Below are 24,415 nucleotides of genomic sequence, written 5' to 3' on the forward strand. Positions count from 1 at the left end.
CAACAACGTTTGTTGTGGGTTTGCATTTTTACTTTCTTCATTTTCTCTTTTATGGAAATTTTCCTTTCTGAACTGTTGGAATTGCTGAGAGTGAGCTGTAAAAATTATAAATCCATAACAACCTGTGCATTCCAGGAGCAAGTCAAATTGAAAATACACTTTTTTATTAAAAAGTTTAGTTTCCTAATGACAACTGGGAACATTTTGAACAGAGTCTACTCAGTGAAAAAAGATCTATCAACTGGATGTCATAATCTGGGGCTAAAATAAACCAGGGAAAATGCTTGGGTAAGTTGAAACATTTCATGTTAATATTTTACAAAACATCTTTGTTTTGAAACATAGCTTCTTTTTAATCGACCGCCTACCTCAGCCCAGGGAACCCAAACTGAAAATAACAGGTTTCATTTACAGTCAAGTAACGTGTTTGTCTTGGTTCAAAATGACACTCTGTGGATTTTCATTTTGGCAAGGAACAATTACAAATTATCTTTACAAATTGGTTCACAACTACTTTTACCAACGCTTTTGTTATTTATGATGTCAAACCAAACCTTGCCTTTTTGTGCAACTGTAGCCTAATGTTGCAAGCCTAAAGATCAGAGCATAAATATTGCCATTTAGAACTCTAGGTTTCGAATGAATATGAACTTCTGCTGTTTTTTTTTTATTCTATGGTAGTTTCACTAGTCTTAATCAGAAATACGGTGCTATGTGGTCTGCATATCATCCTGGGAATTGCCTCCATTTGAACCTGAAATCCCTGGTATGAAAAAATAAAGACAGTTTTGGGCCATAAATTCATGCCACCTCCAGCTCTGGAGAAATGTTATTTCCATGCAAATATTTCATGTATACAGTACCGGACAATAAAGGCTTGTTTGCAAAATGAAAATTTTCTGCCTTGCTCCACATATTCAGATATTTCAGTAATATGCTCCAGACTCACAGTATATTCCTTGTTCCAGGAAAACAAAACTGCTGTTATCTCTGCAAAGAGCATAAGAGCATACCAAATATTTGCTGTGAGCATCATGGATAAAGGAATGTCTCAGGGATGGATTGCAGGGTACAAACCGAGCCATGATCCCTCCTGCGAGGGCTGTCTCTGATGTGGATGCCAAATGTTATTCGTGAAAACAAGAGCTTTTTGGCCACAGGCACTGTGGGAGTGACAGTCCCAGAGCCCCAGTCCTGGTGGACAGTCTGGTTTGTAGCTTAGCCCTCCAAGGAGATGTCGTAATAAAGCACTGCCTTCAACTATGGCTGAAAGATGCTGATGTTGCCAAGGGTTTTTTGTGACCTAATGAAAAATGCATTTCATCAAGCTACATAATTGCAGCTGGCACATGGAGGAAACATGCCACGTATGCAGACACAACCCTTCACAGGGTTGTGAACTAACATAGCCTATAGCAAAAATTTATTCCACCAAGTTGACCGTGATGACTGTTGATATTATTTTGCGTGGGAATGCGCAAAGGGGAGCTGTGTTGACTGGTAACAATAATTAACCAATAAGTTCAAGGAATGTTCAGGGAATGGGTAACTTCCTGCTTGTAGACAATATATCGTGAGAGCAGGGAAGCTAAAGGATTCCCTTCCCTCAGCAGTTTTGATCTGTTGTGACCTACTGAAGATACAACAGTCTTTGATGTCCCTTTTTAATCCTGTTCCAGCGAGCTGGGAGCTGTGTTGGTTTTGATGGTATAGGGGTCAGCTGGGTGCTCACAGCGGCAGGCATAGGTGTCCTGCCACGATGGTGGCTTTGCAGGTGTGCCAGGGATGGTGCAGAGGGCAGCGTATGCGGCTGGTGCCGAGTTTTGCCTCTAGCTGGCAGGGTTCATTGGGTCAGACACGGGCGCTTAAATGCAGCTAGATTACAGCCAGTCTGAGCCGTAAAGTGGTGCAGAAGTTATTCACAGGGGGTGGAGCTAAGCTAAGGAAAGTCACTGCTTCAGGACTCTTCCTCTAAACAAAAATAATTATAACAAGCCATAGGAAAGAAGGGGAGAAGAATACAATGACTTGAGGAGAGACTTAGCCCGGGTGGACCAAAGCTGAGTAGATATAAACCACTGTATGAGTGTGTCTGCTCTGCACGCCTAGACCTGGGGTTGCACGGGCATGTGGTAAAGAAACCCTTAAACTGCCTTTTGCAAGAACCAGTTTAGTCTGAGAGCAAGTGTTCTCCATCGTTTTTTTCCATTAGCTATTGTAGCTTATCTGCTTACTGTCACAGATAACCTAAATCCAATCCATGTAGCTTTGCTGCATCTTATTACAGAGTATGTATTTCTGTAGGCTTTGAGGTCTTGCTAAGTGGAAAGGTCAGTGTTCAGATAAAAGGGCATCCTTCTCTTACCATTAGTCATAAACCTGCCATTGGCCATTATTGGGCAGTGACTCAAACAGCATACTTCTACTTACTGTGCAGGCAAATGTATTTTTTTCCTACTTATTCGACCACAGGGTACAGTTTCCTAGTATAAGAAAATGGGAGGGGAATAACTGGGTTTAAGAAATCAGGCAGAGGTGGGGCTCTGAGTCAGTTTATAAAACAGTTGCTCACCTGCATATGAGACATTTAAACTGTTGGCGTCTGTGGTAGCTGGGAGATGTGAAATTGCATTGCCGCAGATAACATTGGACATATACGTGACAGCGACCACAATGGAGCAAGATGGCATTTTGTCTCAGGTAAGAAGGGTGCAGAGCAAAGCAAGGCATCTGGGATCTCAGCTGGTTATGCTGCACGTAGCGCAAAGATGGTACTACTTTCTTGACCTACCATTGACTATAATTGACTGTGCACAGGATGAAGAGAACTTATTATAGAAAACTTCAAAAAAAATTATTGTCGAAAACTTCAAAAAACTTATTATTGAATTTTAAAAAAATGGTAACGAGCCGTAGGAAGGAAGTGAAAACTACCTGGGGAGTAAGAGTGTATTTACAAAGGGATCACTTTGTATATCTGGTGGTTTTCTTCATTTTAGATACGTGATATGTGCAACCTTAGATTAAGTATTAAAGAGCATGGAGGTGTGCTTCAAGGTGAAAGATTAATGACAGGGTGTGTTTATGGGAGACAGGTTTGCTGTGCCTTTAACAGCCAGGGCCAGGAGCTGCCTTCCCTCCCCGTATGTCATGCAAAGGGTGGACCTTACCTGGCTGCTACGCCTCTTCTCAGGCTTGCTGGGGCAAGCATGGCGCAGGCAGGGGCACCGGACACAGCAGGACACAGGACACCCTGTCTTCCAAGGCTCTACGGCCAGCGCTGACCATGGGCTCCCCTTTGCTGCTGTTCTGCAGTTCTCCCTTCCTGATGAGGATTGCTTTTAAGAGACAGGATGATTTCTCCAGGAGTAACCTTGGCCGTTCTTTTTGCAGGAGCTGATCACTCAAACCGATCGGCTAGGAGAAGCAATTATGTGGCTGAATCCTGATGGGGAACAGCAGACTCCTGTTACAAAGGTACTGCAAAAGAGGATTTCAAAAGAAAACTCTAAAAGACCTTCCTGATGGGTGGAGCCTGGGTGAGAACAGATAGGGTTCAGCATCTGCCAAACAGTCTAATTAGCTACCATAAGCCATCCAGCTCCCGCCATGAAACACTGTCCCACTTATCATTTTGATCGCTTCACTTATGCAGTCTTGCTTCATGTTAAAGTCCTAGGGCTGTTTTCTATCCTTGGCACAAGGGAAATGAACCCTGTTTTAATAAGACTCATAGCTTTGAAAGGATGCGTTTGAATTGGCTTTCTGCTACATACATCTTGCTAAAGCACAAGGGCAAATTTACTGCCAGTGTAGTGATAGTTGTGAAGTTGTGCCACTTACTCCCACAAAGAGTATGGAACAATCTTGAAGTGTATTTTCAACACCTGATTTCCTGAATTAATCCTTCTTCTGGCCTTTAAAAAACCTAATAATTTTCCAAGAGACTTCAGACATGTTATATAAAATCTCCTCTAGGAAATGAGAGGACCAGATGTGCTGAAAAAAGATTTTTTGACCTTGTTCTCTCTAGTTTGAGGCCATTTAGTAATAATTAGGAACTGTCCCTTATTCTGTTTCAAGCTAAGCTGCTGAGCAACAGATGTTGTGCTTATGATTTAAGGACTAGTCAACCCTTTCTGTTGATTAGTTGAATGGAAAACCCAAAGATGAGAAAATGCACCCTAAAACACAACTCTCTACACTGTGAGGATCACAGCAGATTCAGAAGAACAAAACAAACCTACCAAGCTTCTTTAGGCAAAACTCACTCCACTGACAGAATTTTGTCCATTTGTTATTTATACCAATGTGATGTCTAAGCCAAGACTCCCTGGTTATGACTGGGCATACTTACAAACCTGAGTACTTTGTCCTGTCTGCACTCCCTCCTTGATGCTTTGGGATCACCACAGGCCATGACGCTGGCACCAGGGGACCCGATCCATGAAACCAAGTTGAGTTCTCCCAGGAAAGTGCCTTCTCCAAAGCCAGCCGTTGTCAGCCCCAGCCACTGGCTCTGTAATTACTGAACATTTTCCACCTGTACCTGCCTCATTTCTGTGCCTTAGGAGCTAGATTTTAGACACGAATACAAGTGCCTTTGACGGTCTTATCCACAGCTACTCTTTGGACTCTTAGTAGTGGTTTGACATCCTTGATTTATGCACTCAGTCACCTGCTGTGCAGCCAAACAGCACAAGTTCCTTTGGTGCCTTTTCCTAGGCTGAGGTGCTTTGGTTACCTCAAGGCTACTTTTACCTGGTTCTTCATTAGCCTACTTGCAAACTGCCCCCGACCTGGACAACATATATTTATTAGCCCTGGTCACATGCATTAATACACTCAGGTTTAACATTATGAGAGACACCACATGGATTTATATTCCATCGAGCCTGTAAGCACTAATGTACCTCACTTTTTACAGACGGCAAACACGGCACATTATTAGCATAGTACATACCAAATTGCTTTGCTCAGGGCCAACTAGAGCAAAAGTCCTGCTCTCCTTTCCCGAAGTGCCTGTGTCATGTCTCCTTCTCAATGGGACTAATGAGGTCAGTGTCATGAGAATGCCACTTCAGGATGGGCAATGGTCCTTTTATAGTCATTTTGCAGTATAGGTGGAGTAAGGAGGTGGTGTCATTACTTGTCTGTGTCCCTGTAGTTGCACTAAATGCCTTTTGTATTTTAGAACTTTTGGAGCAAAACTTTCTTGCTGATATCTGTTCCAACATATTGTGTCATTTCTCCCTTTCCATGACTCTAGAAATAAAAGGTTAGTTGGAAATGGAGATTAATGGTATTAATTTGTTTATTTTATGGTAAAAGAAGGAATATGTAAGGATGACAATAGCATTTGGGCTCCAACATGAGACCAGAACAGCAATATGAGAGGCCATGAAGTAAAGCATGAGGTGTTAATGTGGGAGACATGAGCTAATACGAAAGAGTGAAGCCCAAGAAAAAGTCAGAGTTGAGCTTAGCTGAAGAGGGACAGTTATGTCACCACAAATGAAAAACACATGTATAGTGAGTAGCATGGTGGAAGCGCAAAGCAGAGATCTCTCCTCTGACATTAGAAGTAGCGTGGGCATCAGAGGTCAGCATTTAACTCTGGGGAGCACTGCACATTTAAAAGAGTAGGAACATGAGAAAATCATATCCCATAGCTCAGGAGACTGAACACGTGTAATAACAGGATGGGAGGTGATTCCCACAATGATAATTTTATCATCTGCAAAAAGCCTAAGGCAGCTTTTCATTTTCTACCTTGGAAACGTAGCAAGTAAATCCCCTCCCAAGCTGAGTGTGACCCTTACCGCTTTATGCAGCTAGATTTTCATTAGAAAACAAATACGTTCTCTATAATAAAACAAATCCACATATCCAAATCCAATTATCATGCTATAAAAGTAGAGAAGCCTTTCAGTCTAGAACTTGATTTAGATATTAGTAGGAAAATAAATGTATTGTCCATTTCATAGTCACATAGAAAAATTCAACTAAGTTGTTCATGATTTGGGTATTTCTCTCTCTTGATCATTTCTGTCTTCTAAATATGCTATCCACCTTTAGCATTTGTTCCTGTCTTTTGTATGTTTGTTGGTTTGTTGTTTTTTTTTCCCTGCAGATAGAATCATCTCTGTGTTACTTACTGACTATAAGAGTCATAAGAGCAAGAAATATCCACCAAGCAGATGTCTGTAAGTATCTGCAGTGCTCTGTATGGCTTCCTTAACCTTCATGGGGTACTAGCTAGTCCTGCTCCAAGAAGAAGTGTTTTCTACATTTCTTCCATGATGGAGAACGTCCCCTCACTGTCATACTGGTCTCAACAGTGAACATAGTGTGCTGCTCTTCTTTGCATCAGCCCTGTTCTGCACAGAGGTGACTCTATAAGGTCACAGTTGTACCTATTGCACATATTTCTCTGCAGCCCCAAAGGGAGCAAGGAAAGCTCTGCAGTCTGTTGAAAGCAAGAAGTTTGGAAAGATGCCCTGTGTTTTCCTCTGGAGTATATCCATGTAACAAAGAACACAAACTGGTTGAGATAACGGAGCAAATATTGAAAAATGGAGTAGCCTTATCTCAAACTTAGCTTGTGCTTAAAGCTTTCTCAAGGCTAAGTAATCCAAATTACTGTACCCCGATTCCCTGTGTAAAAGCTAACCAACCTGTTAGGTATTGTTACATTTTGTAGCTTCACTTCTGGTGGCCTGCAACTGAAATATAATAGAAGATTATAGCTTTAGTTATGCAGAAATCAAGAAGCACTTTTTTCTATGTTTTGGGTTGGTTTTTTTTTAGTGCTTAGTCTGGCTAAAATAGAAGCTATCACTTTGTTTCCTTAACCCTTGCAGATATAGGGTGCTGTGTTTGTCCCGAATTATTTTATTCCAGGCTAAACTGATTGCTTGATGAGATAGAAGGAGGAGAAACCTCTTTGTTTTTAATGCATAGGTTATATCTCTAGTCATATTTATTCAGAGAATAATCATGGCCCTCTTTTTTCTCCATTCCTGTTACCTAAATTGTAGTGTTTATTTTGGACAAATACGTCATCATGTATCAGTGTCTCTCTCTCTTTGAAAGAAGAGCTTCCTGTTGTTCAATTCATTCTTTCTTCTAGAGCAAATCTTCATGTTAGATGTGTTTGTGTTTTTTAACATACAGTAAGCCAGACTGATTGCTATGTGAGCCTGTGGCTGCCTACTGCTTCAACTGACAAATTTCAGACTAAAACCATCAAGAACTGCAAAGATCCAGTTTGGAACGAAACCTTCTACTTCAGGATCCAGAGTCAGGTCAAGGTACTGAGCTGTGACTTCCCTGTTAACTGTGACCTAGGGAGCAACTGCCAGGTTTTATCCTTTTGCAAAGGGGACATAAGTAATTTTCTCAAGAGGCAAAGAAAGATGCAGAACAATATGGGAGTAACACATATCCTTACGATGTTTTCAATGCCATGAAAGACAAGTATCTATCTCAGCGATGGGTAGGATATGACCTTTGAGACACCTGTGAAATCCTCTCGTTCCTCCTCATAGGCAGATGCCTACATGGAGTTCATTTCCCCTCCACCTTCTTCCCTTCCTGCTCTCTTTCTTTACTTTCTGAGGACAGTAAACTTTATTTATTGGGACAGCTTTTTTAGTCAGCTTTTGTGAGGAGTGGCCACCCCACAAAAGCTGACTAAAAAAGCTGTCCCCAGGATCTCCTGCTTTGAAAGAAACCTGACACATTTCTAAAGTCCTTCCCTTCCCTTCACAGAACGTGCTGGAGCTGGCGCTCTATGATAAGGACGTGGTTACTCAAGATGACCACCTCTTCACGGTGTACTTCGATATAGCCAAACTTTCCCTGGGAGAGCAAGTCTTCATGCACTTCAAGTGCGATTCACAGGTGAGGTCTGAAATAAGAAATGGAGTAGGTTTGCAAGAACATGTTTGCCTGCTTTTCTGTTTAAAATATTATTTGCAAAATCTTCCTTCTTTTCCTTCTTGTGCATGGACTGCCCAGCCACATAAAAGGGAGCTGTTTTTCACTCTGACGTGGGAAAGCCTCTTCGCACCCGGATCTGTAGGCACACTGAAGGGTTTAGTGTTGGCCACAGAGGCTCACAAACTTCATGTGTCTTTGCAGAATTGTCACTTTGCTGAGCCTGTCCCCATTGAGGACCAAGGAGCGTGTCCTGGCCAGTACATGATGCTTTTTGTCATAACTTGTTACTTAACCTAGTAATTAGGAAGTAATAACTCTATGATCAAACCAAGTGTCGAACCAGACTAGTTACTAATTATGGACTGTGGCATGGGTGTTTAAATAAGGTGTCTAAGTCATGCCACTCAGCTTGGCAATGAGAAGTATTCCTATTTTGAATGTCCAGGGAGGCTCTGATAGTCACACATCCCACCTCCTGGTATGTTCTGTCCCTCCTTCTCCTTTTCCAGTTCCCTCCCAGTCTCTTGTGCATCTGTCATGCAACGTTCAGTTGATTAATTACCTTATGTACACACACCCAAACTCCACTCCACAGTTCATTATCTTTAAATGCCTTATTTGACCATTTCTTTCTCTGCAAAATAGCAGTGGAGTGGTGTGTGGACTTCCACTAGCCCTTGGTAAAATAGAAACATTTGGCTAGCTGTAACCCAGCTCATTACTGTCTGAGTGGTTAGAGGTGCCACATCCAATTCATTACTGCATTTGCACAGCTACAGTACTTAGAGCTTATACTCTTCAGGCCTTTGTGGTTTTTTTGTGTCCTATATTAATAACTTTTTGGTGTGTTTAATGCAATAGGTAATTTGAGCAACTAAGTAACCTACAGCATGATCTCATTTCTCTGTTCATCATCCCTTCTGTCCCCACCTTTGTTTTCACCTCACCTGCGCTTTCTTCCACCTAGGGATTATACTCTTCTCCACCACCCCACAGACCAGGCCTTAATGTCAGATGTACCTCTGCCCTAATGCCCTCAGTACATTGCCAAGAAAAGCAGTTGCCCTCTTCCACGGCTGCTTTGTCTGTCACCATTTCCCCTCCTTACACCAGAAGGGTTTGGTTGATCCCCTCAGCAGACCCTCTTTCTCTTTGCTGGCAGACTCGGTATGAGACAGCATCTCCACCTGGGTCTGTCCCTTGTGCCCCAACAGAAACAAGCAAGCCATCTACTTTCTTTGTTAAAAACTACAACCACAGGCATCCAGAATCTTCCTATCGATGAAGAAACCTGAGGCTCAAGACACACAGATGTGAGGGGGTGGGTGCCTCTATTTTAAATGCTCTGCCAGTCACAAATAGTGCATGCACACCTATATTGCCAGAATGAGAACTTGCATTATGAGAACTTGCATTATGAGAACTGTCAGCAGACCAGTGCCAAAAACATTTTCCTTTCTTTATTTTCCAGAGACAAGAGGAGCTTGAGGTGGGATTTGCATTGGATAATATGTGAGTAAACATGAAGTGCAACATAAATTGCAGCAAAAAGAAACAGCAATTCAGAGGCATGAAATAATCTAGTATAATTGCCCAGAGTGCATCATTTCTTGACAATGCTGCTGATGAACATGGTTTCCGGAGTAACCTGTGCTATGAGCTGTGGGATGAATTGGTCTGTGCCAGAATGACCTTCCATGAACTTTAGGCAGACCCTAAAACCTTTTCTTTGCCTAGCGTAATGAATGCTATTGAAGACCAGGATACTAGGACTGCTGTTCTGTTACAAGTTTGTCTTTAAGGTCAGCGGGGGGGTTCGCCTCCCTTCAAAGCACAACGTGGAATAACACACTGGATTGCTGATCTAGAGCCCTTTCTGTCCCATCCTCCAACAAACGGCAATTTTAAAAAAAAATTGATTCCTTGAAACCATCTGCAACCTCAGCTTGGGGCTCAGGATAAAATCACTATGCAGTTTGCCCCCTCAGTACCTTTTTTTTTTTTTTACTGAGCTCCAGGTCTGGATGAGCCGGTAGGATGACAATTGTGCCTTGACAGAGTAGAGTAGGAGAGGAAACTTGTACCACAAGTCTCCTGGGACTTTTTGTTCAAATCCAATACGCAGCTAAAAATAAGCAAGAGGAAAATCAGGAGAAGGGTGTGGCTCATTAATTATACCATAATTATACTGAGTTATTAAGAACGTATTTTTCTTTCTGTTTCCTAGTTCAGGCCCTCCTGAAACCATCATTACTAATGGAGTACTAGTGGTGAGTGTCATGCTTTGTCATCTTTCTTGTCCTGTTGCCACACTTGTTTCACTTGATTCACAGTCATCAGGCCAACATACCCTTTGACTGAAACACTGTGATTTCCCACTTCATCATCTGCCTCACGACACATCCTCATGGATGGCACCTGTGGAGAGGCTGGGGCTGGAACAGCAGGGAGAGTCCCTGTGCTAGCAACCCTCTGGTGTTGCAAAGGCAACACATGGAAGTGGTTTAGGTCCGAGACATCGGTGCAGCAGTGAACTCTCCCTTGGACATCACTCCTCACAAATTCCCGTATTGTCAGAGCAACGGGGTTTGTCCCATCCCAGACACACACCATTTCCTGCAGACTTTCCGACTATGCCATTTGCTCATTAGCTTTGTTTCCTCATTATGTTTGTTTAAATCAGTCCTCTGCATCTCTGTCGGGATTCTGGGGGTGCTGTTCTTCACTTTGCCCTTACCTTCTCCCTTCTGCAAGCCCTGTTCATCCATGCTGCACCCCCAGCCTTGCCCTGGCTGCGTCCAGTGTCTCAGAGAATACTCCTGTTCTAGCCAGCATCTGAAACCAAGGTCGTGGTTGAGAAAAAATGTTTTCCTTGGGACAAAGTGCACTGCCTGTATAGCATTTGTATCATCATCAGTAGGAGCGTAGACTAGCTAACAGAATCTGAGACTGGAAATTCCCTGCCATGAAGTGTTTTATTATTCATGTCTCTTACAGTCTCGCAAAATCTGTTGCTTGGAAGTCCAGGTGGTTGGAAAGAAGACGAAGAAGAAAAAGAAGAAATCTTTACCAAGTGAGGTTATTTCTCCATCAGCTATTTTTAAGTCATGATGTGTTAATATTATGAAGGCAGTTGGCTTAATGTAAGAATGAAAAAAAAAACCCAACTAACAAATCTGAAACATGAGAACAGCCCTGTGATAGTCTCTGTAAGAAGCTTTGTTTCCAATTTTGATGAGAAAGCTACTCTGTGTCTGCTTTTGTGTCACTTCCTTAGAGAAAGAATTCTCCTTTAAAGTGCAAGGCTCTTATGAGGGCACCCAAGACATTATGCTGGGATCTGACCTGGCCTTCAGCTCCTCCTCTCCTGCCAAATTCCACTATGCCAGATACAAGCAGCCAACGCTGGATGTTACGCTACCAGGGAAGAAACGACCTCCCTCCTTTGTAGGTTATAACCGGACTTTATAAAACATAATAATGGCATGTAAACTAACATGCACCACAAATATTACCATTAATTTGCATTGTGAGAGTGACATTCCTTACAACATAAACTTGGATATATTTGTATTTTTTCAGCGCTCCCATGTGTTTGATACAGGCTCTCCAAACATGGAACTTCATTCCTTTCCAAGTGGAAAAAACACAGTCTTAGCAGAGGTGAGTGGGAATACAGGGGATCCTTGTTACACCATCCTGATCTTACTTCATAATAAATTTTGAGGCTCTGCTTTTCTTCTAACGTACCAGTGGGGCACCTGAACTAACTGATGTAGTGCCAGTCTCTTGCTGATGCTGACCATGCTTTTCAAAGCACTTTTAGATCCACGGTTACAAAAAATCTATATAGAATGGAAAGATCACAGCTGTTGTGGGGTAGAAGCCATGGAAAGGGAGGAGCAAATGCTGCTGTGTAGAGTAATAGCGGCCGCAGCCTGGCCGGCTGCCCAAGCAAGGTAATGTTAGTAGGGATGGGTAAAGTATACATTATCATTACTTTCCTCTATAAACAACACCTGTCCTCAGACGTTACATTCACTAGGAAACACTGGGAATTACTGAACAACTTCCCTGACAATAAACCACTGTGGTCAATTCGCATATGCTGCTGTAATATTCAGAGCTCCTGATTTATACCTGCATTGCTAGGACGGCTGCAGGGGAGGAGTGCTAAAGCAGTTGTCACACTTACACTGTTTGTGTTCTTGCTTTCCAGGATAAACGATTTGATTTATATGTGAAGGCAGAAGACTGGTAAGAGACTTGGCCACTCTTGGAGGCTAACTTGTCCTTAGCTGAACTCATCTTGCGCTTTGCTCTTTACTGGGGAGGAGGCACTCACAAGAGGACAGTAGGTTGTGTGACCAAGTGATGTGGAATTCACGTGAGCTGGAAGCATACCATACGTGTAAAATTAAAAACACCTGTGTATAATCCATACTGAGACATGAATAATGAAAAAGATGCATAAAATAGAAGAAATAATATTACAAACCAATTACGCTAGACGGTGTTATGCTCAGCACCGTCTTTAACACTGTGTAAGACTGCAAGCTGATCACCTGGTACTGTTGATCATGAAGTAGGCAGACTTCGCTGTCTACTTCAAGACAAATGCGAGAAGTTTTTCCTACAGGTGTCAGTGCAGAGTAAAGTATGAGAGAATCCGGACAACAGATGTCTCAGAAATTATCTGCAGGAATGTCTTCCCTTAAGTTTTCTTTTGATAGCTGCTTAGAAATTTAGCGGTCCCTCTTTCCATCATTCCTTCATGCAACGCTATATCTGCTTGGGAGTGTAGGAAAGGCTCCTCCTGTAAATGTGGTACTTTGTGAATCAAGTTGATTTTCTTGTATTGGAAACTCTGAGCTTGTCTATTAATAATAAAACAAAATATCCTTTTTTCCTGATCTCCTCCAGCCCAGACCATCTTGATGTGCGTTTAGGGTTTGACCTCTGTGTGCAGGAGCAAGACTTTCTATGCAAAAGGCAGAAGTATGTCGCTCCTGCCTTGAAGAAGGTCCTGCAGCTGGAACAGGATCTGCTGGACCACGAGGTCTGTAGGGCAAATATTCAAAACATCTAATGAATTCTTAGCAGTGGGGATAACTGCATAATATGACCTCTTTTTCTTCCCATTTAATTCTGGTCTTTCCTCATCTTTAAACTTATTTTCGCATCTAATACTGCCCCATACCTCTAATATCACCCTGCCATTTGCGTCCTTTATAGTTGCTGTCCTGCATTTAACTCTTTTCCGCTACACTTTCATTGCAAGCCAGGCTGGATATTCCTTATATAGAAATGGCTTCTTCCACAGTATTTACCCGACCATTGTTATCCTTGTTGATAATCCTTCCTCCTCTCTTTGACCTGGGAGATTTCTTTTTAATTCCTGCCTTTACAACTGATTTTTTCTCTTTTACTGTCTATTTTGGTTTGAGTTAATGCACTTTTCATTTGTTTTTTACCAAACATCTGTATTGAGCACATTGGAGGCAAGTATCAGTTACCTGAGCAAAAATCATCATTACTTTTATTCCTGTTCTCCTTTATGAAATAAACGGTAGCTTATGTTTCAGTAGAAATCATTCGGAAAGAAGTGGGTGTCCAGGCATGTGTGGTGGTGTCAGGCTTTGTGTAGTAGGAGGTCTCTACTGAGAGCCGCTGTCAGCTGCAGTTCTCTGTCTGACACCAGCCCTTTCTGCTCGTGTGTTGCACAGACCCCAGTGGTGGCCATCATGACTACGGGAGGAGGGATGAGATCTTTGACCGCGCTGTATGGCAGTCTGCGGGGGCTCAAGAAACTCAATGTCTTGGACTGTGCCACATACCTGACTGGCTTGTCTGGTACCACATGGTAAGTAGGTAGGACTGGGCAGCTCTTGGATGGAGTCTTCCTGTTGACACCAATGCACTGAAGTAGGCTGGGGCTGACATGCAGTAGTCTACCTATAATACCTTCTCAGTACCCCTAATTTTTTTATGTTCAGCCAAAATTGAACACATTCAAGTATTTTCATGGGGGAAGATCACACAATTTGCAACAGCAACCAACAAATTGCTTAAGCCATTTTGACAGGGATAATGACTGTGACTTCAGTGGGAACATGATAGTTTCTTAGGGAACTGAAAACATGAACCGTTTACTTAATTTCAAATCCAGAACTTAAAATAGAAACATAAAATGTAGCCATTGTCTACTTCAAACCTTGGTGCGTTTTTTTCCCTCTTCAGTATATATTTCCTCTTCCTAGGACTATGTCAAACTTGTACAGGGATGCTGACTGGTCACAAAAGGATCTCGACGAGCAAATCAGTGAGGCTCGAAAACACATGACAAAATGCAAAATAAATTCCCTTTCCTTGGAATATCTGAAGTACTACAAAAAGCAGCTATGTCAACGGAAAAGAGAGGGCCGCAAAACATCTTTTATAGATCTCTGGGGACTTGTCCTGGAATCTTTGTTACATGATGGGGTACAGTATGTCATAAAGCAGCGTTTACAGGGGCTTACAATTTTCTGAAAATTAATTTCTGGAGAAGATAGTTTTCTGTTTGTTCTGAGAAAAGCAGTTTGTTACAAGACTGTGTGTATGCCAATGCACAGCCATTTCCAAAACATTTGGTGGCAGCCTTATAGATATCCAAACATGGTGGAAATCAGCATTCTTGCTTGTGAGATTTTTGGATGTGTTTTTCGGAGAAAACTTCAAGATTAACATTGTGAAAAAATATTATGTTTTGAGATTTTTTTGGCATATTCTACAAGTATTTTATTTAGAAATAGCAAAATCACAGATATTATCTTAATGTCCATGAGAGATATTATCAAATGGACCTGCAGACTTTTGAAATTTGTGAGAGGTTTTACGTAAACTTGCAGCTTAACACGTTAAGCTGGTTTATACCAAAAGTATTGCTCTCTGCTCGTCATCATTTCCTTCTATTTTCATCCTAATGGGTCATAAAAAAATCTGTCATCAGATTGGATGCCTGCAGATATTTCAGTAACAAAATGTTTACAGGAATTTTGAAAAATATGGAACATTTCAGAATTTAAGTCCAGCACACATTATACATTAGAGGCATTAGAGGGCATTTTTCTGCCCTACAAGCTCAGATGCAGAGAAAAAGTTCCCGTGCCAGTTTTCGTCTCAGTGTAACCATATTTCTGGAATCACAGAAAGACAACCATAGACTCTCTGATCAGCAACGGGCCATTGATCGTGGTCAGAACCCATTGCCTATCTATACTGCAGTCAACGTCAAGAACAACTATAGCACTCTGGATTTCAAAGGTAATTTTGAGACTTCTGAGAGCCATTTGTCCTTATCTTTAAGCTGGTAAATCCTGGGACAATAATTTTAGATAGCCTAAGAAAAGCCCTTTCGTTTAAAGAAGAGAACCTCGCTGATGTGTATTTGTGTAATGGCCTTCCGATCAGGTGAAAGTTTGACTATCTATGCAACAGACTCAAAAATATTCCAAAGACTTTTCATGTTCAAACTTATAACTCATTGCTATTGGTCCGAAATATTAGACTTAACTGCAGAAATTATTTTCATTTTGAATTCCTTTCATTACGTGTAATGATGCTGTAATAAAACATCGTCCTCTTCTTTGTGTTCCTTTTCACAGAATGGGTGGAGTTCACCCCCTATGAGGTGGGATTGCAAAAATATGGAGCTTTTGTTCGTGCTGAGGATTTTGGCAGCGAGTTCTTCATGGGTCGGTTGATGAAGAAGGTCCCTGAATCCAGGATCTGCTTCTTAGAAGGTAAGCTATTGTCTTAAAAACATCTGAATGATTTTTTTTTTTATTTTTTTAATTGTGAGATATATAAACCAAGCACTAATAAAGCACTGGTGCATGACTAACAGGGCAGTTTCACCAGAAAGGTGAATTAATACTTATTATAATGGATGCAGTTTACTGTAAAAAAGAAAATTCAGTGACAGACAAATACTTATTTTAATTTTTAAAGCTAGTTTTGAATAAAAATATATAGTACCACTTCCGGTCCAACCATAAAATTCAGGTCCCTGGGAATCCACGGTTCTGCTGATGCTACTCCAGAAGGGTGAACTCCAGAGCCTCTTGCCTGTCTCACAGGTAGTCAGTAATTTGTGTGCTTCCTATAGGCAGTTTACGTGGGCCTCCATGGTGATTCTCTGCTGCATCGGGGTGTGCTTGAGCATGCCAGGTCTCCCCTGCTCCAAAGCGTCTGCTTTGGCCACACACAACTGGCTCCAGTTTCCACCTTGCCTGGGCAAGCCTGGGGGGAAAACAGCATAGTCATATCCAGAAGTATTTTTGCTATTGACTGAAGTGGAGCACGGGTACGTGTTTTCCAGACAAAGAGACAAGCTGGAAACTTGTGACTGGTTCGAGATGCAAACTTGTCTTCAACTGGCCACTTCACTCAGAGTGAGGGACACACTGAACTATTTTAGCCTAAGCCTATGCTGGACATGCATACATTTGCACTTCCTGAAACAAAAACCAGTGAGAACTTGTGCTCTAAGGGATAACCAGAGAAATTGTTTCTCAAGCTCTAAAATGCCTGGTCAAAACTGATCCCTCGGTGTGTTAACAGGCTTATTCCCATGGCAGGGGGGTTGGAACTGGGTGATCTTTAAAGTCCCTTCCAACCCAAACCATTCCATGATTCTATGAAATGCAGAAGCTGTGAGATCACATTGTCGTTAGACCCTTATCAATACAGTTCCCCATCAAATCTCTCAGATTGCAAACTTTCATTCTTTCCTTTTATACAAGCCTCGTTCTACTTGTTTTTTTTCCTGAAAACCTAGGCTTCTTAAATCATATTAATTCACAAAAATCTCACCATTCGTTAAAATATATATCCATCCCTAAGTACCATAAACCAAAAACTGGATATCAAAATAAGGTTTAAAAAACAGTAGCCAAATAAGAATGACATATCATCCATTTAAAACAAACTAAAGAAAAGCATAAACCTCACAAATTTAATCTCATGATAACAGTTTTGAAATTCATGATGTGTGAATGTTTGAGTTAGAAAGCTCTTTCCTTTTACAGGCATGTGGAGTAGTTTATTTTCACTGAATGTGTTATATATCTGGAATTTGTCCCATTCATCAGAAGATTTCTGGCACAGGTGGACCCGTGATAAAATTGACAATATAGGTAAATGATCATACTTCTTCCTTACTGTGTATTTATCCTTAGATAGAGTTAACGTTAGACAAACCATCACACGCCATCTGCTATGTGAGATGTGCGCCGTGTATTTGGCATTTTTTGGAGTGTTTCTTCAAACGCCACATTTCCTTTCCAGAATGAATTGGATTCAAAGTCTCATACTGCAAAGCATAATTGGATAATGTAAAAATCTCCAGTCCTGTGGTCTATGTGCTCACTGAGGGTTCAACACCGATGTTGGCAGATGAGTAAAATGTTCAGAAATAATAAGATTGATCTGTAAATGATTAATAAAGCAAAACCATCTTGACTATGTTAAGTAGGAGCTACTGTTATCCAAATAAGCACAACAGTTACCCTTTTCCAAAGCCTGCGTTCAGCCTGTTCCACAAGTGTTCCACAACGTCTGGTGCAGATTTTTATTGGTGCCTGATACTGGGTTTTGTTTTTTATCCACATCTTGACTATGTAAGAAAATGGTATTTGGCTGGTAAGAGTAGCATTTTATTTTCTTTTTCATTTGGTCACTTGTGCTCATGGAGTCTTTTCATCCCAGACCTTTTAAATAAAGAAAACACTGATTTTTACTACTTAATCTTGACATATTGGGGATGACCTTGCTCTAGGCAGGTAGAATTTAACACCTTTTCGCTGTGCAGACGAGGAACCCCTCCTATCGCTGAAGCCGCACGAGCTCAGGACTCGCCTGTTCACCCCTCCTGGCCCCCTGGGCAGTGCTCTTCGCGGTGCTCTCACCGACCGCCTCAGTGTCGCCCAGGAGCACAACTTCCTAAAGGGTTTCCAGATGCATAATGACTACCTGGAGAACAAACACTTCTGCAGATGGAAAGGTAACAGAAGACCTGTGTGCCTGGGGAGAAGATAAACAAGCAGAACAAAGCGAAACCCAGAGTTGATATTAAACCCGTTCTCCAAGGTTAGAGGCCGTGGTTGGGCAGAATCACTATTAGATCAATCAGTTGTGGCACACTGGGATGTAGCATGGCGTGGTGTTAAGCTCCATGCCAATGGTTTGCTGGTGGCACACACCTCCCAAGGCAGGGGCACCAGGTCCTGATGGTGGTCCTCCCTTTTTCTCTTTGAAGACACACGTACTGGGGAGGCACAAGAAACCCCCTTCATGAATATTGGCATTGCAGGTCCAAAACTGCATGGGGCTGGAGGTAAGGAGGGCAGAAGAGAAGGGATACAGTGAATCCCCCTTCCCCGAAAACAGGAACCAGTTAGGGCTCTGTGGTCATGGTGTAAGAGTTGAAAACAGGCTAACCAGTTTTGCACTATTTCACTTACAGCAAGAAATATCTTTCCTTTTAGATACTGTGTTAGACACATTTCCCAACCAGCTGACACAATCAGAGGAATTCCTGTCTCTGGTAGATACGGGATTTTTCATCAATACAAGCATCATGCCACTTTTAAAACCAGAGAGAAAGGTGGATGTCATCCTGCATTTAAATTACAGTGCAGGATCCCAGATACAGGTGAGAGGAACTGAAGTAGTCTCCATTTCTTCAACAGCTGCATACCTGGAAGTTTTTAACACTTAGGTGCTTTCTATATTGCTCCTGCTAAAAGTCTTAACCACTAGCATTTTTAGCTTAATGCTGCAGTGTGATACTTCATTTATAGGCTCTATATTTGTTTTTCTTGTATGATACAACTGTTTTGTGCTAAGAACTCAGGGAAAGCAAAAACCTCTCGACTGATGCAGCGCTTTCCAATAGGGGTTTCAGAGCTTTCACACAGCTTGGAAAATGCCCCCTTTGTCACTGGACTCTAAGAAATCCTGAGCCCTGAGATCCTCTTTCGGTCTTCATGCTGTTCTGTTCATTGATCCAGGCTCTGGACCAGACCTGCAAGTACTGCTCAGAGCAGGGAATCCTTTTTCCCAGAGTGGACTTGAGTGAAGAAGACAGGAAAAACCTGAAGGAATGTTACCTCTTTGATGGAGCTGAGACTCCAGGAGCACCAGTACTGCTATTTTTCCCACTAATTAATGATACCTTCCAAAAATACAAAGCACCAGGCAAGTAATCAAGCATGTCAGAAAAAGGTTGACATCATGGCCAGCCTATTAAAGCATAGAATCATAGAATGGTTCTTGTTGGAAGGGACCTACCTCCAAACCCCTGCCATGGGCAGGGACACCTTCCCCTAGACCAGGTTACTCAAAGATCCATCCAACCTGGCCTTGAACACTTCCAGGGATGGGGCATCCACAACTACAACTCCCAATTAAAGGGAGTATATTTAATACTCCAACACTTAAACTTCACTGCTGGCTCGTTCCAATACATCAAACCTCCCTGTTGCTTAAAGCTAGTTTTTTTCCCAAGTCAGATTTGCTGTCATGGGGCTCCTGTTTCAATCCCCAAGATAGTTAGTTTGCAGGTAACTTTGATGTACTTACATAAGCCACAGGCACAGTTTAGAACTGCAGTGTAGACCCACGTAAGAGAAAAAAATCACCATTTTTCTCCCCTCATTATGTGAAGAAGCTGATATCCACCTGAGCCAGGGACTGAGTTGTCAGTTTGAAAAAAAATCATTTGTTTAAAAAACAATTTTAAAAACCCACAAGAGTAATTTAGATTACGAACTCTCTCCATGGAGAGACATCTCCTTTCCCTGCTCTGTTAAAAGTTTGCTTGCTTATGACCAGAGTAATTCCCAACTTTCAAAAGTGATTTGTCTCCCCTTCCTCCTAGGTCAGAAGCGCTCAGAGTCAGAGATGGAAGATGGCAAAGTTGATCTTTACGGCTCCTGTTCCCCTTATTCAACATATTCAGTCCAATACACTGAGAAGGCATATGACCGTCTGGTTCAGCTGGGAGAATACAACATCCTGAATAATGAGGACCTTATTATGCAGGCCTTGCACACAGCAGTGGCACGGAAAACACAGAAAAGGAAATAATGTCAGACAAGGGAGGATGCTTTTGTTCCCTTAATCCACCAAGAGACTGAAGCTCCCTTATGAATGGCCAGCAGCCTTCAAAGGATTCCTGATCAACCCCACTTGATGGCAGTCTCAGATGAACAAAGAAGACACTGAAGAGAAACCTTTTATCCAAAGAATTTCACTGCAGCAATACATTGCAATTCAACTATTACAGTGGAGTACAGTTCGTTGTATGCTGCAGAAGATGGGCAGTCATGAGGAAGAAAGTCCTAAGATGATAATGAGCATGGTGCTAGTTGCCTTGAGAAAGAGTTTGAAATGTTTAAGTGTAACATGTCCAGGGCAGACCACATTAAAAGCATATTTTATTAACATGACTTGTGCTTTGTGTTTGTGAGGTGGTGGTGAGGCAAGGAGCAGCCTGTGGGCCAGGTCTGTTACTGGGACTGTGGCACATTGTAGGCAAGTGTTTAGAGAAAGACAGGCACGTGTCATATGGCATCCTGTGGGCACAGATCACGTCTAAGGGTGACTTTGGGCAGAGGCAGAGGAGGCACAGACCATGGGTACCAGATCAACCAAGAAAGCAAAAGAGTATTGCTGTTGCTTGGCCACCAAGCTTCTCTGTGCGCTTCCTCACTGCTTCTTGGCTACCCATCCCTCTTCCCACTCCTGGTGTGAGCAGTAGTAGCATAGTGACTAGAAATACAAGCTAAACAGAACAACACTCTGCTGGCTTTAATCCCCCTCAAAACAGAAGCAAGGATGTGCAAGTCCTTGAACTCATCAGCTCTGCCTGCCCTCGCTGTTGCCTGGGTGTCGCACGAGCTCAGCACCTGCAGAACTAGGAGGCACCCACATGGGAGGAAAAGGGCTTTACATGGTCTTGGTGCAAGAAGGAATATTTTCTGTTTTGCAGTAGGGCACCTAAAGAGGATATCCTGCTCCAGGAATGTTATTTTTTTTCCTCTTGAGATAGCAAAGATTTATGTTACCTATACTGTTGCTGTGGGCCTTGTGCCATCTGTGAAAAAGACAAGAAATGTGTAGACCGATGGAGAACCCTGGAAGCTCTGGGAAGGTTTGATATAAAAAGTACATCCTTCTGCATGGCAAGCTGCTGCAGGACGATCCGTGCCTGCTGAGCAGTAGTTTTCCTTGGACTGGCTCTGCACCAAACCCAGCACCGACATGCACATAACACGGCATAATTTGCCCATTGGGCCAAAGGTGCCGTGATGAGAGGTTGCCTAACCTAGACTTCTGTCACTGTTCCCAGTGGGGAAGAGATGGAGGAGCACTGTGCTTGCACCCATAGCAAAGATCCTCCATCTCCTCTTGTGTGCATCACTGTCCGATTTGTTCCCTGGGGTTAAGATGCTTTACTTGTTCATTTGCAAAAAATCCAGTTGAGAAATAGCCTCATGAGACCAAAACCCGTGCAAACCTGCATCACACAGTCATAGCAATATAAGTACGTGAGAGTATTTCTTTCCAAACACACAAATAAGCTCATTTTTATTAAGTTCCTTGCAGGTAACCCATGCTCTAGGTTGAATTAATAGCACAAAACACACTAATACTTTACGGACCAAATGAGTTATTCTGTGTTTCTCCTGGAGCATTCACTTCTCGCTTACTAATAGATGGTAGAAATTCCCTAATTCTTCATAGGTATCTGTTTTATTAGACAAAGTAATATTGAAAACATTAATAAAAATAGGAACAACAGGTGATGTTTACATGTGACAAATCTCTCAAAATAAGTAAAGCGTACTCAAGATATGCATGTATCTCTTTTTTCTTGTTCTGTAGGAATTTGAAAAGATTAGGTTGGAAAGTGAGAATACAAATTCTTAATACAAGATTTTGATTCTCCCAGGTTACCTATTGTGAGTGATTATTTCTAAGCATACCAATTTTGAATACATAAACATACTAGTGAAAAAAGTCAGTTATATTTTTAATTGTTTTCCACTCATAATTTAACTGTTCATAATCCATGTTTTCTATTTTGCCCCTTCTCTGACTAATATCTAATGTGCTTAATAATGTACAAGTGTGTTGAATTTCTCAGTGTATGTAAGAGTACAGCATTTACAATTAGTAGCCTACTAAAGCCACCTATGGTTACATTTCAATGTTAAAATTCTTTGGATTGCAGAAGGGCTCTGTACTGGGTTTACATGGCAAGGTTTTGGTAGCAGGGTGGGGTGCTGCTGGGTGGCCTCTATGGCTTCCAGTCACATTTCAAGGTGAATGAGCAGGATTTTATCTCTACTTTCCAAATGAGTAGGTAAAAGTATTCGCAGTGTGCTTGGCTGAGTCGTGTCACTCTGAAGCTTTAAATAGCATCATCAGAGCCTGGTAGAGTGAGCAGGATACAGTGTTTCTGTAATGACTTGCCAGCCAAGGACAAAAGTGCTCTGTGCAGCTCCCTCTTTTGAAATATAGGGGAGAAGGAGCATCAGTGGCTGGGAGGGGTGTCTGTGAAATGCTTGCCTTGTTCCTGTAAGGGAGCTCTCTGGATGTAGTCACGCTTTTGTTTCTGTACTGCTGAAAAGTTGTAGCTTTAACAGTGTGGTTTGTCGGGGATGGATTCTCAGAAGATCCTTTTTGTGGATGATGGACAGGTTCTGGCTCTCAGCTCTTCTTCACTTTGCATTTACCCTTCCAGAATGAAACTGTGAGAGTTGGCTGTCTTGTAGTCAGCCTAGACTGACTTTCTCATGACCAGTTCACTTTCTCTGCACAGTCAGTGTGAACCTCTCACGGGATGATCCTTATGGCTACATACAGGTCAGAAGAAATTTCCTTTTAAAACTACCACCAGTGTCCCCAGCTTCAGCCATTCACATGTCAGTGGGGAGCTGGGGTATCTCCCACGTATTTTTGTGCTTGACCTTTCTTCTGGGATACCCCCCAAATTGACAGGCTCTTTTAAATGACTACGGTCATTTATAACATGTCTCATTTTAGACATTTTCTGGGGCATTGTTTTGATCAGTTAGGCCTAACTCAAGATTCAACAAGCCTCAAGGAGGCTTTTTACACCTTACATGTGTGAAACCAAAGCAGGAGGTTAAGCAAGGAGAGACAGTAGGCTGCAGCAAATAGGACTGGGAGGCCTCAGGAGAGGTGAGGTAGGACTGTGAAGCTCTAGAGGCTAAAGCTAAGCCTGCAGGGATAGTCAGGTGGTTTGGATCCTTTGCAATCCTTGTTTGCAAGTACACAATGATAAGCTTTTAGCCAATGTTGAGGGACAGTTTTCTGGGGCATGTTTTTCCCACTGTTGCCTGCTAAATGGGCCTATCTGCTTGCACTTCTTTAATCCATCCATTTTATAGTAGTGTACAGAGGTCTTGAATTGTTGAGCTCTGATTAGCTCCTATTAGGCGGTGGAAGAACAAAGTAAAACAGTGAATACAGTTTTGTATTTGTACTACATTATTCATCTTATTTCCTCGTATAGACTTATAAAAGCCAGAAGTACCATCAGATCACCTTGTTTCACTTGTTAGATGTCAGACCTGTTACCTGCCATGCAGTTACTTAAACGTTAATCCTGATTACCTGCGGCTGACCAAAGTCTATCTTGAAGGAAAATGACCCCTCTTCTTTTAAAGATATCAGGAATGGTGAATTCACATTTCATAGAAGTATGTTCTACAGGGTGATCATCTTCCAGCTATAATTATGCACTTTGTTTCCAGTTTCATTAGTTTGGCCAGAGCCCAGACATTAGTTCTTCTTAAATGGTTTTCTATTAATTTAAAAGCCATTGCATCACCATTGTTTCTTCACTAGGTTTGATTTTATGAAATATGCGAAGGTTACATCACCAGTAGATTCAGCCCTTCGAGTTCTCATTATAAAAAAATCTTTATTAGCTAGATCCAGCTGTAGTTCTGTTCTTGCACTCCCTCCAACTCTTTGTCATCCCTTTATAAAATGCAGACTCCAGTACATTTCCCAATATTGCTATATACAGAGATGAACATTGCCTTGTTATTCTTACAGATAAATGACTTTCCACTTTCTAGATGCAGAATCCAGTTGTCCTCATTTGCCATTAGAGACTTCTGCTGAGTTGCTCGTCTTGTATAAGCCTGGTGAGTTGCTGTTTTCCACACTACATTCTTCCCTTTCATAAGGGGGAGTAAATTCTAACTTACATTTGTCACTCCTTTAATCATAACTTCATACTTCAGTGTGTTAGAATTAACTGTGGTTAATCAGGCCAGTTTATCAAGCAGGTCAGACTGTTCTGTATGATTGCCCTATCCTCAGTATTACTCAGCACTCCATCAATCTTTATTCTACTGCAAATTTGGCCAGTCAGGATGTCGCACTT

General features: G+C 41.9%; 1 protein-coding gene across 1 annotated transcript in view; it reads left to right on the forward strand.

Moving 5' to 3' along the window:
• LOC134514826 (uncharacterized) overlaps nucleotides 1-20,076 on the forward strand; it is a 58,351-nt gene extending 38,275 nt beyond the window's left edge. Inside the window, exons 22-43 of the mRNA XM_063333143.1 lie at nucleotides 682-766; nucleotides 2,641-2,700; nucleotides 3,394-3,477; nucleotides 6,134-6,206; nucleotides 7,177-7,313; nucleotides 7,774-7,905; nucleotides 9,416-9,456; nucleotides 10,172-10,214; nucleotides 10,942-11,017; nucleotides 11,222-11,391; nucleotides 11,527-11,607; nucleotides 12,164-12,201; nucleotides 12,868-13,003; nucleotides 13,671-13,807; nucleotides 14,205-14,427; nucleotides 15,135-15,249; nucleotides 15,591-15,728; nucleotides 17,016-17,123; nucleotides 17,798-17,989; nucleotides 18,474-18,640; nucleotides 18,999-19,185; nucleotides 19,868-20,076. Coding sequence (XP_063189213.1) covers nucleotides 682-766; nucleotides 2,641-2,700; nucleotides 3,394-3,477; nucleotides 6,134-6,206; nucleotides 7,177-7,313; nucleotides 7,774-7,905; nucleotides 9,416-9,456; nucleotides 10,172-10,214; nucleotides 10,942-11,017; nucleotides 11,222-11,391; nucleotides 11,527-11,607; nucleotides 12,164-12,201; nucleotides 12,868-13,003; nucleotides 13,671-13,807; nucleotides 14,205-14,427; nucleotides 15,135-15,249; nucleotides 15,591-15,728; nucleotides 17,016-17,123; nucleotides 17,798-17,989; nucleotides 18,474-18,640; nucleotides 18,999-19,185; nucleotides 19,868-20,076 — 2,632 coding nt within the window. The remainder of the gene's footprint in view (nucleotides 1-681; nucleotides 767-2,640; nucleotides 2,701-3,393; nucleotides 3,478-6,133; nucleotides 6,207-7,176; nucleotides 7,314-7,773; nucleotides 7,906-9,415; nucleotides 9,457-10,171; nucleotides 10,215-10,941; nucleotides 11,018-11,221; nucleotides 11,392-11,526; nucleotides 11,608-12,163; nucleotides 12,202-12,867; nucleotides 13,004-13,670; nucleotides 13,808-14,204; nucleotides 14,428-15,134; nucleotides 15,250-15,590; nucleotides 15,729-17,015; nucleotides 17,124-17,797; nucleotides 17,990-18,473; nucleotides 18,641-18,998; nucleotides 19,186-19,867) is intronic.
• Nucleotides 20,077-24,415: the final 4,339 nt, after the last annotated feature.

This window comes from Chroicocephalus ridibundus, chromosome 4 (assembly GCF_963924245.1).
Source record: "Chroicocephalus ridibundus chromosome 4, bChrRid1.1, whole genome shotgun sequence".
Classification (NCBI taxonomy): Eukaryota; Metazoa; Chordata; class Aves; order Charadriiformes; family Laridae; genus Chroicocephalus; species Chroicocephalus ridibundus.